Below are 12,321 nucleotides of genomic sequence, written 5' to 3'. Positions count from 1 at the left end.
GGCTCAGAGACATGGACCATGTACAGTAGACACCTCAAGTCGCGGGAGAAATACCACCAACGATGTCTCCGCAAGATCCTGCAAATCCCCTGGGAGGACAGACGCACCAACGTTAGCGTCCTCGACCAGGCCAACATCCCCAGCATCGAAGTACTGACCACACTCGACCAGCTCCGCTAGGCAGGGCCACATTGTCCGCATGCCCGACACGAGACTCCCAAAGCGAGCGCTCTACCCGAACTCCTTCACGGCAAACGAGCCAAAGGTGGGCAGAGGAAACGTTACAAGGGACCACCCTCAAAGCCTCCCTGATCAAGTGCAACATCCCCACCGACACCTGGGAGTCCCTGGGCCAAAGACCAGTCCGCCCTAAGTGGAGGAAGTGCATCCGGGAGGGCGCTGAGCACCTCGAGCCTCGTCGCCGAGAGCGTGCAGAAACCAAGCGCAGGCAGCGGAAGGAGCGTGCGGCAAACCAGTCCCACCCTCCCCTTCCCTCAACCACTGTCTGTCCCACCTGTGACAGGGACTGTGGCTCTCGTATTGGGCTGTTCAGCCACCTGAGAGCTCGCGTTAAGAGTGGAAGCAAGTCTTCCTCGATTCCGAGGGACTGCCGATGAGGGAAGGGGAGGGTGGGACTGGTTTGCCGCACGCTCCTTCCGCTGCCTGCGCTTGGTTTCTGCACGCTCTCGGCGACGAGACTCGAGGTGCTCAGCGCCCTCCCGGATGCACTTCCTCCACTTAGGGCGAACTGGTCTTTGGCCAGGGACTCCCAGGTGTCGGTGGAGATGTTGCACTTTATCAGGGAGGCTTTGAGGGTGGTCCCTTGTAACGTTTCCTCTGCCCACCTGGGGCTCGTTTGCTGTGAAGGAGTTCCGAGTAGAGCGCTTGCTTTGGGAGTCTCGTGTCGGGGGCATGCGGACAATGTGGCCCCGCCCAGCGGAGCTGGTCGAGTGTGATCAAATAACAATGCGGTAGTATAGTGGTTATGTCACTGGACCAGTAATCCAGACCCTGGACTAATGACCCGGAGACCCCAAGCTCAAATCCCACCATGGCAGCTGGGGAATATAAATTCAGTTAATAAAATAAATCTGGAATGAAAAAGCTGGTGTCCGTAATGGTGACCATTGACTACTGGATTGTTGTAAAAATCCATCTGGTTCACTAACGTCCTTCAGGGAAGGAAATCTGCCGCCCTTACCCGGTCTGGTCAATATGTGACTCCAGACCCACAACAATGTGGTTGGCTCTTAACTGCCCTCTGAAATGGCCCAGTGAGACACTCGTTGTCACAACGGACTACAACGGTTCAAGAAGGCGGCTCATCACCTTCTCATGGGGCGATTAGGGATGGGCAATAAATGCTGGGCCTGGCAGCGATGACCACATCCTGTGAATGAATTTTTTGGTAAAAAGACATGCTCGACTTGACTCTCTCCTTCTCATCGTCGCAGTGTCAGCTGTGAGTCAATGGATAGCACTCGCGCCTCTGGGTCAAAAGGTTGTGGGTTCGAGTCCCACTCCAGGGACTTGAGCACAAAAATCTAGGCTGACACTCCCAGTGCAGTGCTGAGGGAGGGCCGCACTGTCGGAGGGGCAGTGCTGAGGGAGCGCCGCACTGTCGGAGGGGCAGTGCTGAGGGAGCGCCGCACTGTCGGAGGGGCGGTGCTGAGGGAGCGCCGCACTGTCGGAGGGGCGGTGCTGAGGGAGCGCCGCACTGTCGGAGGGGCGGTGCTGAGGGAGCGCCGCACTGTCGGAGGGGCAGTGCTGAGGGAGCGTCGCACTGTCGGAGGGGCAGTGCTGAGGGAGCGCCGCACTGTCGGAGGGGCGGTGCTGAGGGAGCGCCGCACTGGGAGCGCCGCACTGTCGGAGGGGCAGTGCTGAGGGAGCGCCGCACTGTCTGAGGTGCCGTCTTTCGGATGAGACGTTAAACCGAGGCCCCGTCTGCCCTCTCAGGTGGATGTAAAAGATCCCGGGGCCACTATTGGAAGAAGAGCAGGGAGAGTTCTCCCCGGTGTCCTGGGCCCAATATTTATCCCTCAACCAACATCACCTAAAACAGATGATCCGGGTCATTATCACATTGCTGTGTGTGGGAGCTTGCTGTGCGCACAATACAACAGTGACCGCACTCCAAAAGTACTTAATTGGCTGCAAAGCGCTTTGGGATGCCCGTTGTTCGTAAAAGGCGCTACATAATTGTAAGTCTGTCTTTATTTGCAACACCAATGACATGGCCACCATTTTGTATTGCAGGACTTTAAGGAACAGATCATTCACCATGTTGCGACCATTATCCTCATCAGTTTCTCCTGGTGCACAAACTATATCCGGGCCGGAACGCTGGTCATGGCCGTTCACGACGCGTCCGACTACTTTTTGGAGGTAATGCACGTGACAGCCCCGCTCCCACCCTGCCCCTCCTGTGGCTCTTTCATGCCCCTACTCCCCTCCCTATCTCTGTAACCTCCTCCAGCCCCTACACCCCTCCCTATCTCTGTAACCTCCTCCAGCCCCTACACCCCTCCCTATCTCTGTAACCTCCTCCAGCCCCTACACCCCTCCCTATCTCTCTAACCCCCTCCAGCCCCTACACCCCTCCCTATCTCTGTAACCTCCTCCAGCCCCTACACCCCTCCCTATCTCTGTAACCTCCTCCAGCCCCACAACCCCCTCGAGATCTCTGCGCTCCTCTAATTCTGCCCTCCTGAGCATCCCTGATTATAATCGCTCCACCATCGGTGGCCGTGCCTTCAGCTGCCTGGGCCCCAAGCTCTGGAACTCCCTCCCTAAACCTCTCCGCCTCTCTCTCCTCCTTTTAAGACGCTCCTTAAAACCAACCTCTTTGACCCAGCTTTTGGTCACCTGTCCCTAATTTCTCCTTATGTGGCTCGGGGTCAAATGTTTTAATCGCATAACACTCCTGTGAAGCGCCTTGGTACGTTTCACTATGTTAAAAGCGCTATATAAATATAAGTTGTTGTTGTCTCCCGCCGCCCCGTCCGCCACTCGCGAGGCGGTCTTGCCGAGTAATTCCTATTTAAAATGGCGGTTCCGGAATCTGGAGGGACAGACGCAAATCTCCAGGGAGGGACGAGCTGATCTAAGATCATAAGAAATAGGAGCAGGAGTCGGCCATTCGGCCCCTCGAGCCTGCTCCGCCATTTAATACGATCATGGCTGATCCGATCATGGACTCAGCTCCACTTCCCCGCCCGCCCCCCATAACCCTTCACTCCCTTATCGTTCAAAAATCGGTCTATCTCCACCTTAAATATATTCAGTGACCCGGCCTCCACAGCTCTCTGGGGCAGAGAATTCCACAGATTTACAACCCTCTGAGAGAAGAAATTCCTCCTCATCTCAGTTTTAAATGGGCGGCCCCTTATTCTGAAACTATGTGCCCCCTAGTTCTAGATTCCCCCGCGAGGGGAAACATCCTCTCTGCATCCACCTTGTCCAGCCCCCTTATACGTTTCGATAAGATCACCTCTCATTCTTCTAAACTCCAATGAGTAGAGGCCCAACCTCCTCAACCTTTCCTCATAAGACAAAACCCCTTCATCGCAGGAATCAACCGAGTGAACCTTCTCTAAACAGCCTCCAATGCAAGTATATCCCTCCTTAAATATGGAGACCAAAACTGTACTGGTTTTAGGGAGGGAGTTCCAGAGCTTGGGGCCCAGGCAGCTGAAGGCACGGCCACCGATGGTGGAGCGATGGAAATCAGGGGATGAGCGAGATCTGTGGAACACTTCGATTAAAGTGTCATGTGCAGTTGGATGTAGGCCGCTTGAATAATGGATTTTAACACCGACTATTTGCTGACCCCACAGTCGGCCAAGATGTTTAATTACGCTGGCTGGAAAACGACCTGCAACTCTCTCTTCATCCTCTTCGCTATAGCCTTCATCATAACCAGGCTAATCATCTTCCCATTCTGGTACGTATCCGACTCTACAATCACTCTCAATCACCACTCTGTATCTAACCCCGTGCTGTACCTGCCCTGGGAGTGTTTGATGGGACAGTGTAGAGGGAGCTTTACTCTGTATCTCACCCCGTGCTGTACCTGCCCTGGGAGTGTGTGATGGGACAGTGTAGAGGGAGCTTTACTCTGTATCTAACCCCCTGTACCTGCCCTGGGAGTGTTTGATGGGACAGTGTAGAGGGAGCTTTACTCTGTATCTAACCCCGTGCTGTACCTGTCCTGGGAGTGTGTGATGGGACAGTGTAGAGGGAGCTTTACTCTGTATCTAACCCCGTGCTGTACCTGTCCTGGGAGTGTGTGATGGGACAGTGTAGAGGGAGCTTTACTCTGTATCTAACCCCCTGTACCTGCCCTGGGAGTGTGTGATGGGACAGTGTAGAGGGAGCTTTACTCTGTATCTAACACCGTGTTGTACCTGTCCTGGGAGTGTGTGATGGGACAGTGTAGAGGGAGCTTTACTCTGTATCTAACCCCCTGTACCTGCCCTGGGAGTGTGTGATGGGACAGTGTAGAGGGAGCTTTACTCTGTATCTAACCCCGTGTTGTACCTGTCCTGGGAGTGTGTGATGGGACAGTGCAGAGGGAGCTTTACTCTGTATCTAACCCCCAGTACCTGCCCTGGGAGTGTGTGATGGGACAGTGTAGAGGGAGCTTTACTCTGTATCTAACCCCGTGTACCTGTCCTGGGAGTGTGTGATGGGACAGTGTAGAGGGAGCTTTACTCTGTATCTAACCCCGTGTACCTGTCCTGGGAGTGTGTGATGGGACAGTGTAGAGGGAGCTTTACTCTGTATCTAACCCCCTGTACCTGTCCTGGGAGTGTGTGATGGGACAGTGTAGAGGGAGCTTTACTCTGTATCTAACCCCGTGCTGTACCTGCCCTGGGAGTATTTGATGGGGACAGTGTAGAGGGAGCTTTACTCTGTATCTAACCCCGTGTTGTACCTGTCCTGGGAGTGTTTGATGGGGACAGTGTAGAGGGAGCTTTACTCTGTATCTAACCCCGTGCTGTACCTGTCCTGGGAGTGTGTGATGGGACAGTGTAGAGGGAGCTTTACTCTGTATCTAACCCCGTGCTGTACCTGTCCTGGGAGTGTGTGATGGGACAGTGTAGAGGGAGCTTTACTCTGTATCTAACCCCCTGTACCTGCCCTGGGAGTGTGTGATGGGACAGTGTAGAGGGAGCTTTACTCTGTATCTAACCCCGTGTTGTACCTGTCCTGGGAGTGTGTGATGGGACAGTGTAGAGGGAGCTTTACTCTGTATCTAACCCCCAGTACCTGCCCTGGGAGTGTGTGATGGGACAGTGTAGAGGGAGCTTTACTCTGTATCTAACCCCCTGTACCTGCCCTGGGAGTGTGTGATGGGACAGTGTAGAGGGAGCTTTACTCTGTATCTAACCCCGTGCTGTACCTGCCCTGGGAGTGTTTGATGGGGACAGTGTAGAGGGAGCTTTACTCTGTATCTAACCCCGTGTACCTGTCCTGGGAGTGTGTGATGGGACAGTGTAGAGGGAGCTTTACTCTGTATCTAACCCCGTGCTGTACCTGCCCTGGGAGTGTTTGATGGGACAGTGTAGAGGGAGCTTTACTCTGTATCTAACCCCGTGTTGTACCTGTCCTGGGAGTGTTTGATGGGGACAGTGTAGAGGGTGCTTTACTCTGTATCTAACCCCGTGCTGTACCTGTCCTGGGAGTGTGTGATGGGACAGTGTAGAGGGAGCTTTACTCTGTATCTAACCCCGTGCTGTACCTGTCCTGGGAGTGTGTGATGGGACACTGTAGAGGGAGCTTTATTCTGTATCTAACCCCCTGTACCTGCCCTGGGAGTGTTTGATGGACAGTGTAGAGGGAGCTTTACTCTGTATCTAACCTCGTGCTGTACCTGCCCTGGGAGTGTTTGATGGACAGTGTAGAGGGAGCTTTACTCTGTATCTAACCCCGTGCTGTACCTGCCCTGGGAGTGTGTGATGGGGACAGAGGCTGGAGAGGTATTGCTGAATTGTCTTGTCGTGTCTTCCACAGGATCATCCATTGCACAGTGATCTACCCCTTGGAGTTATACCCTGCCTTCTTTGGCTATTACTTCTTCAATGCAATACTGGTGGTGTTACAGCTGCTGCATATCTTCTGGGCAGCACTTATCCTTCGAATGGCACTGAAGTTCATGACTGGAAATGTAAGTCGGAGCAGTTCCCACTGTTGGCGATATGCCTGCGTGAATATTTGGTCATTGTAATCGGGAGGTGCTTATTCAACCTTGCCTGGGCGCAGCGCGGGAGGGCGGGCTAGTTAACGTGACACTGGGCATTGAAGTTTGAAGCCCTTGGGAAAACGGTCAGGAAGTTGGGCTTGTTTAGGAGGTTGTCCTCGTTGAGGCTTTCCACAAAGCATGAACAACTACATCAATTTACAGCGCGGAAGGAGGCCATTCGGCCCATCGTGTCCGCCCCGGCCGACAAAGAGCCACCCAGCCTAATCCCACTTTCCCGCTCTCGGTCCGTAGCCCTGTAGGTTACGGCACTTCAAGCTGCACATCCAGGTACTTTTTAAATGTGGTGAGGGTTTCTGCCTCTACCACCCTTTCAGGCAGCGCGACCCGCCCCAGACCCCCACCACCCTCTGGGTGAAGACATTTCCCCTCAAATCCCCTCTAAACCTCCCCCCAATTACTTTCAATCTATGCCCCCTGGTTGTTGACCCCTCTGCCAAGGGGAATGGCGGAGGTTACAGAGATGGTGAGGGGGAGCGAGGTCACGGAGGGTATTTGAAAATTGTTAAAAATGGAGGCGTTGTCAGACCCGGCGGGGGGGGGGGGTCCAATTTGGTCAGTGAGCACAGGGGGTGATGGGTGAGCGGGACTCGGTGCGAGTTAGGACACGGGGGCAGCGAACACTGGGTGATGGGTGAGCGGGACTCGGTGCGAGTTAGGACACGGGGCAGCGAGCACAGGGGGTGATGGGTGAGCGGGACTCGGTGCGAGTTAGGACACGGGGCAGTGAGCACAGGGGGTGATGGGTGAGTGGGACTCGGTGCGGGTTAGGACACGGGGCAGTGAGCACAGGGGATGATGAGTGAGCGGGACTCGGTGCGAGTTAGGACACGGGGCAGTGAGCACAGGGGGTGATGGGTGAGTGGGACTCGGTGCGAGTTCGGACACTGGGGCAGTGAGCACAGGTGGTGATGGGTGAGTGGGACTCGGTGCGGGTTAGGACACGGGGGCAGCGAGCACAGGGGGTGATGGGTGAGTGGGACTCGGTGCGAGTTCGGACACTGGGGCAGTGAGCACAGGGGGTGATGGGTGAGTGGGACTCGGTGCGGGTTAGGACACGGGGCAGTGAGCACAGGTGGTGATGGGTGAGTGGGACTCGGTGCGGGTTAGGACACGGGGCAGTGAGCACAGGGGGTGATGGGTGAGTGGGACTCGGTGCGAGTTCGGACACTGGGGCAGTGAGCACAGGTGGTGATGGGTGAGTGGGACTCTGTGCGGGTTAGGACACGGGACAGTGAGCACAGGGGGTGATGGGTGAGCGGGACTCGGTGCGAGTTAGGACACGGGGCAGTGAGCACAGGGGGTGATGGGTGAGTGGGACTCGGTGCGGGTTAGGACACGGGGCAGTGAGCACAGGGGGTGATGGGTGAGTGGGACTCGGTGCGAGTTAGGACACGGGGCAGCGAGCACAGGGGGTGATGGGTGAGTGGGACTCGGTGCGGGTTAGGACACGGGACAGTGAGCACAGGGGGTGATGGGTGAGCGGGACTCGGTGCGAGTTAGGACACGGGGCAGTGAGCACAGGGGGTGATGGGTGAGTGGGACTCGGTGCGGGTTAGGACACGGGGCAGTGAGCACAGGGGATGATGGGTGAGTGGGACTCGGTGTGAGTTAGGACACGGGGCAGTGAGCACAGGGGGTGATGGGTGAGCGGGACTTGGTGTGAGTTAGGACACGGGGCAGCGAGCACAGGGGGTGATGGGTGAGCGGGACTGGGTGCGAGTTAGGACACGGGGCAGGGGGTGATGAGTGAGCGGGACTCAGTGCGAGTTAGGACACGGGGGCAGCGAGCACAGGAGGTGATGGGTGAGCGGGACTCGGTGCGAGTTAGGACACTGGGCAGTGAGCACAGGGTGTGATGGGTGAGCGGGACTCTGTGTGAGTTAGGACACGGGGCAGGGGGTGATGGGTGAATCGGACTCGGTGTGAGTTAGGACACGGGGACAGCGAGCACAGGGGGTGATGGGTGAGCGGGACTGGGTGCGAGTTAGGACACGGGGGCAGTGAGCACAGGGGGCGATGGGTGAGCGGGACTGGGTGCGAGTTAGGACACGGGGGCAGGGGGCGATGGGTGAGCGGGACTCGGTGCGAGTTAGGACACGGGGGCAGGGGGCGATGGGTGAGCGGGACTCTGTGCGAGTTAGGACACGTGGGGGACAAGTGTTTACAAGAGCTGAAGTTTACGGAGGGGGGGTAGGAGTGCGTTAGAACAATGTCACAAGCTTGAAGTAGCTGCTCCCCAGGAGATTATCCACTGTGATGAAACCCATGGGGTCATGCAGTTAAAAATTAGGAATGAGAGAAGAAGCGTGATGGAGCTTGTTTGTCCAGAGCTTAACGGGAAGGCCCTGAAACTGACCAAACGAAATAGGAGCAGGAGTCGGCCATTCAATAAGATCACGGCTGATCTTCGACCTCAGCTACACTTTCCCGCCCGATCCCTCGATTCCCTTAATATCCAAAAATCTACCGATCCCGGCCTTGAATATACTCAACGACTGAGCCTCCACAGCCCTCTGGGGCAGAGAATTCCAAAGATTCACCCCCCTCTGAGTGAAGAAATTCCTCCTCATCTCAGTCCTCAATGGCCGAGCCCTTATCCTGAGACTGTGTGACCCCCTGGTTCTAGACTCCCCAGCCCGGGGGGAAACATCCTCCCTGCATCTACCCTGTCGAGCCCTCTAGAATTTTCAATGAGATCACCTCTCGTTCTTCTAAAGGCGAGAGAATATCAGCCCAGTCTCCTCAATCTCTCCTCATTATACAATCCCCCCATCCCAGGAATCAGTCTGGTGAACCTTCGCTGCACTCTCTCAATGGCAAGTATATCCTTCCTCAGCATGGTGTCATTGAGTCAAAGAGGCTTTTGGATGTGTTGCTAAGCAGAAATGATTGACGGAGATACTGATCCGAGATATCTTATGGACCCTGAGCAATGAGTCAAATATTTGAAATTGAATGCAGCTCTGACTCTAACCCTCTTAAAAAGCTATCAGCGTATCATTGGGAGGTCATTGATTGATTGCAGTGTTGAGATCCTGGGAAAGAATGGGTTAAAAAGGAGAATTGCATTTCTATAGCACCTTTCACATCTGGGCATCCCAAAGCGCTTTACAGCCAATGAAGCACTTTTTTGAAGGGTAGTCGCTGTTGTAACATGGGAAACGCGGCAGCTCAATTTGCGCACAGCAAGCTCCCACAAATCAGCAAGATGATAACGGCCAGATAATTTTATTTTTAGTGAGGGATAAATATTGGCCCCAGGACACCGGGAAGAACTCCCCCTGCTCTTCTTCCAATAGTGGCCCCGGGATCTTTTACATCCACCCGAGGGGGCAGACGGGGCCTCGGTTTAACGTCTCATCCGAAAGACGGCACCTCCGACAGTGCGGCGCTCCCTCAGTACTGCCCCTCCGACAGTGCGGCGCTCCCTCAGTACTGCCCCTCCGACAGTGCGGCGCTCCCTCAGTACTGCCCCCTCCGACAGTGCGGCGCTCCCTCAGTACCGCCCCTCCGACAGTGCGGTGATCCCTCAGTACCGCCCCTCCGACAGTGCGGCGCTCCCTCAGTACCGCCCCTCCGACAGTGCGGCGCTCCCTCAGTACCGCCCCTCCGACAGTGCGGTGCTCCCTCAGTACTGCCCCTCCGACAGTGCGGCACTCCCTCAGTACCGCCCCTCCGACAGTGCGGCACTCCCTCAGCACCGCCCCTCCGACAGTGCGGCGCTCCCTCAGCACCGCCCCTCCGACAGTGCGGCGCTCCCTCAGTACTGCCCCTCCGACAGTGCGGCGCTCCCTCAGCACCGCCCCTCCGACAGCGCAGTACGGCGCTCCCTCAGTACTGCCCCTCCGACAGCGCAGTGCGGCGCTCCCTCAGCACCGCCCCTCCGACAGCGCAGTACGGCGCTCCCTCAGCACCGCCCCTCCGACAGCGCAGTACGGCGCTCCCTCAGCACCGCCCCTCCGACAGCGCAGTACGGCGCTCCCTCAGCACCGCCCCTCCGACAGCGCAGTGCGGCGCTCCCTCAGCACCGCCCCTCCGACAGCGCAGTACGGCGCTCCCTCAGCACCGCCCCTCCGACAGCGCAGTACGGCGCTCCCTCAGCACCGCCCCTCCGACAGCGCAGTGCGGCACTCGAGTGCCAAGGCTCGCCCTCCTGTGAGAAAGTAGGGAGGCGGAGGCGTACGAACGGAGGAGCTGACTGCTTGTGTGGGGGGGTGGGGGCGGTGGGGGAAAGACACGTGGCCGATTGCCGGCGGTTAATTCGGCCTCCTTCTTTCCCGCAACGCAGACCGTGGAGGACGAGCGCAGCGATCGCGACGAGACCGACAATTCCAACGACGAGGAGGAACCCGTCAAGAACGGCCCCGTCTCCAACGGCCACCCCGTGCTCAACAACAACCACAGCAAGACCGACTAATGCCCTCGTACCCCCACCTCTGGGAAGGCGGGGGGGGGGGGGGGGGGTGGGGGCAGAGAGGGGGCATATTGGTGTCTTGGCCAACCCTGCCTCTCGCCCAGCAACCCCCCCCTTAACCCTACGGAAAGCACCTTGTCCCACCGCACAGCAAAATTAGCCAGCAGTTAGAGGCGTCTGTTTTTTTTTGTGTGTGTCTTCTTCTTTTTTTGGGGGGGGTTGGGGGGGGGGGGAAGGAAATCATTACGGCTTTCGAAGAAAAAAAAAACCAACAACCTGACCTGGTGCGGTCGCCATCAAGATAGAAAATGGAGAGCGGGTAGGGCGGGGAACAAAATAAAGATGGCCAATTTCCCTTCTGTTTTTTTTCTTTGGGGGGGGGAGGGGGGGGGGCCTTAGGGGTACCCTCTGGAGCTTTGAGTTGCTGTTCCCGCGTGCTTTTCTTCGAATCAGTATTTTTTTTTTCCACCCCTGCCACCAGCCAGGAACTAACCATTAGCCCCCTGCAGACGCCCCGGTGGGATTGCACCTTGTAACCTGCGACTTGCTTTTTCATTTAAGCTTTGCTTCGAGTTCCTGAACAAACCCCCCCCCAGATGCTTCTCCCACCCTAAAAACTCCACCAGCAAAAGGGGTGTTTTTTTTCATTAATTAAAGATGGTGGCCCTGACTCTCTCACTAAGAAAGGCAGCAAAATATGTCATAATTTAATATATTAAAATGTTTCCACCATGCTCGTTTCTCTCATCTCCCTTCCCCACCCCCCTGCCACCACTGCCCCTCCCACACCCCACACCACCATGATTCTGGAGCAGTGCAACATGAGGGGTTAAATATATTGGATTGGGTCGTCTGTTAGTGGCAATGTTCTAACCCCGCCCTCCGCTCTGCCGCCACGAATTCTGTCCCTCGCTCAACTGTTTCTTCACGTGTCAGTCCGTCGGCTGTTCAACCAAGTGGGGGGGGCGGGGGAAGGAAGGAAGGAGGGAGAGGAGGAGTGTCGGAGGAAGGGCACTGCAGCCAATCGCCATCTACCCATGGATGGGTGGGTGGGTTGGTGGGCATTGAGGGGCGAGCGTAGGCAGTCAGTGAGCAGCCTGTGGGGTGGGGGGGGAGGGAGGGAGGGGGGGAGATTGGGAGTTGGCAGGGCGGTGATTAGTGAGGGGTCAGAGGGCAGGGATCAGCCTGGGGTCAGAGGGCAGGGATCAGCCTGGGGTGGGGGGAGGGAAGAGTTGGCGGGCAGTGACTAGCGAGGGTAGTGGGGGGGGGGGGGGGCGGGTAAGGCGGGCAGAGACGAGCCTGGGGGGGATGGGTGGGGAGTTGTCAGGCTGTGTGACTAACGAAGTGGGGCTGGGGAGGGGTCAGAGGGCAGTGAGCAGCCTGGGGTCAGAGGGCAGGCAATGACTAACGAAGGGGGGGGGTGGGGGAGGGGTTTAGAGGGCAGTGACCAGCCTGGGGTCAGAGGGCAGGCAATGACTAACGAAGGGGGGGTTGGGGTTAGAGGGCAGTGACTAGCCTGGGGTCAGAGGGCAGGCAATGACTAACGAAGGATGGGGTCAGAGGGCAGCCTGGGGGTCAGAGGGCAGTGACCAGCCTGGGGTCAGAGGGCAGGCAATGACTAAAGAAGGGGGGGTGGGGGTGG

At 56.9% G+C, this 12,321-nt stretch overlaps 1 protein-coding gene across 1 annotated transcript in view; it reads left to right on the top strand.

Moving 5' to 3' along the window:
- The window catches only part of LOC139240258 (ceramide synthase 2-like), a 33,186-nt gene extending 22,279 nt beyond the window's left edge, over window positions 1-10,907 (top strand). Inside the window, exons 7-10 of the mRNA XM_070868739.1 lie at window positions 2,257-2,385; window positions 3,837-3,943; window positions 6,016-6,169; window positions 10,554-10,907. Of these exons, the coding sequence (XP_070724840.1) occupies window positions 2,257-2,385; window positions 3,837-3,943; window positions 6,016-6,169; window positions 10,554-10,682 (519 nt within the window). The 3' untranslated portion in view covers window positions 10,683-10,907. The remainder of the gene's footprint in view (window positions 1-2,256; window positions 2,386-3,836; window positions 3,944-6,015; window positions 6,170-10,553) is intronic.
- The last annotated feature ends 1,414 nt before the right edge of the window (window positions 10,908-12,321 follow it).

This window comes from Pristiophorus japonicus, chromosome 30, assembly GCF_044704955.1.
Source record: "Pristiophorus japonicus isolate sPriJap1 chromosome 30, sPriJap1.hap1, whole genome shotgun sequence".
Taxonomy (NCBI): Eukaryota; Metazoa; Chordata; class Chondrichthyes; family Pristiophoridae; genus Pristiophorus; species Pristiophorus japonicus.
Note: the sequence above shows the minus strand (reverse complement) of the source record. Positions and strands in the feature narration are given on the sequence as shown.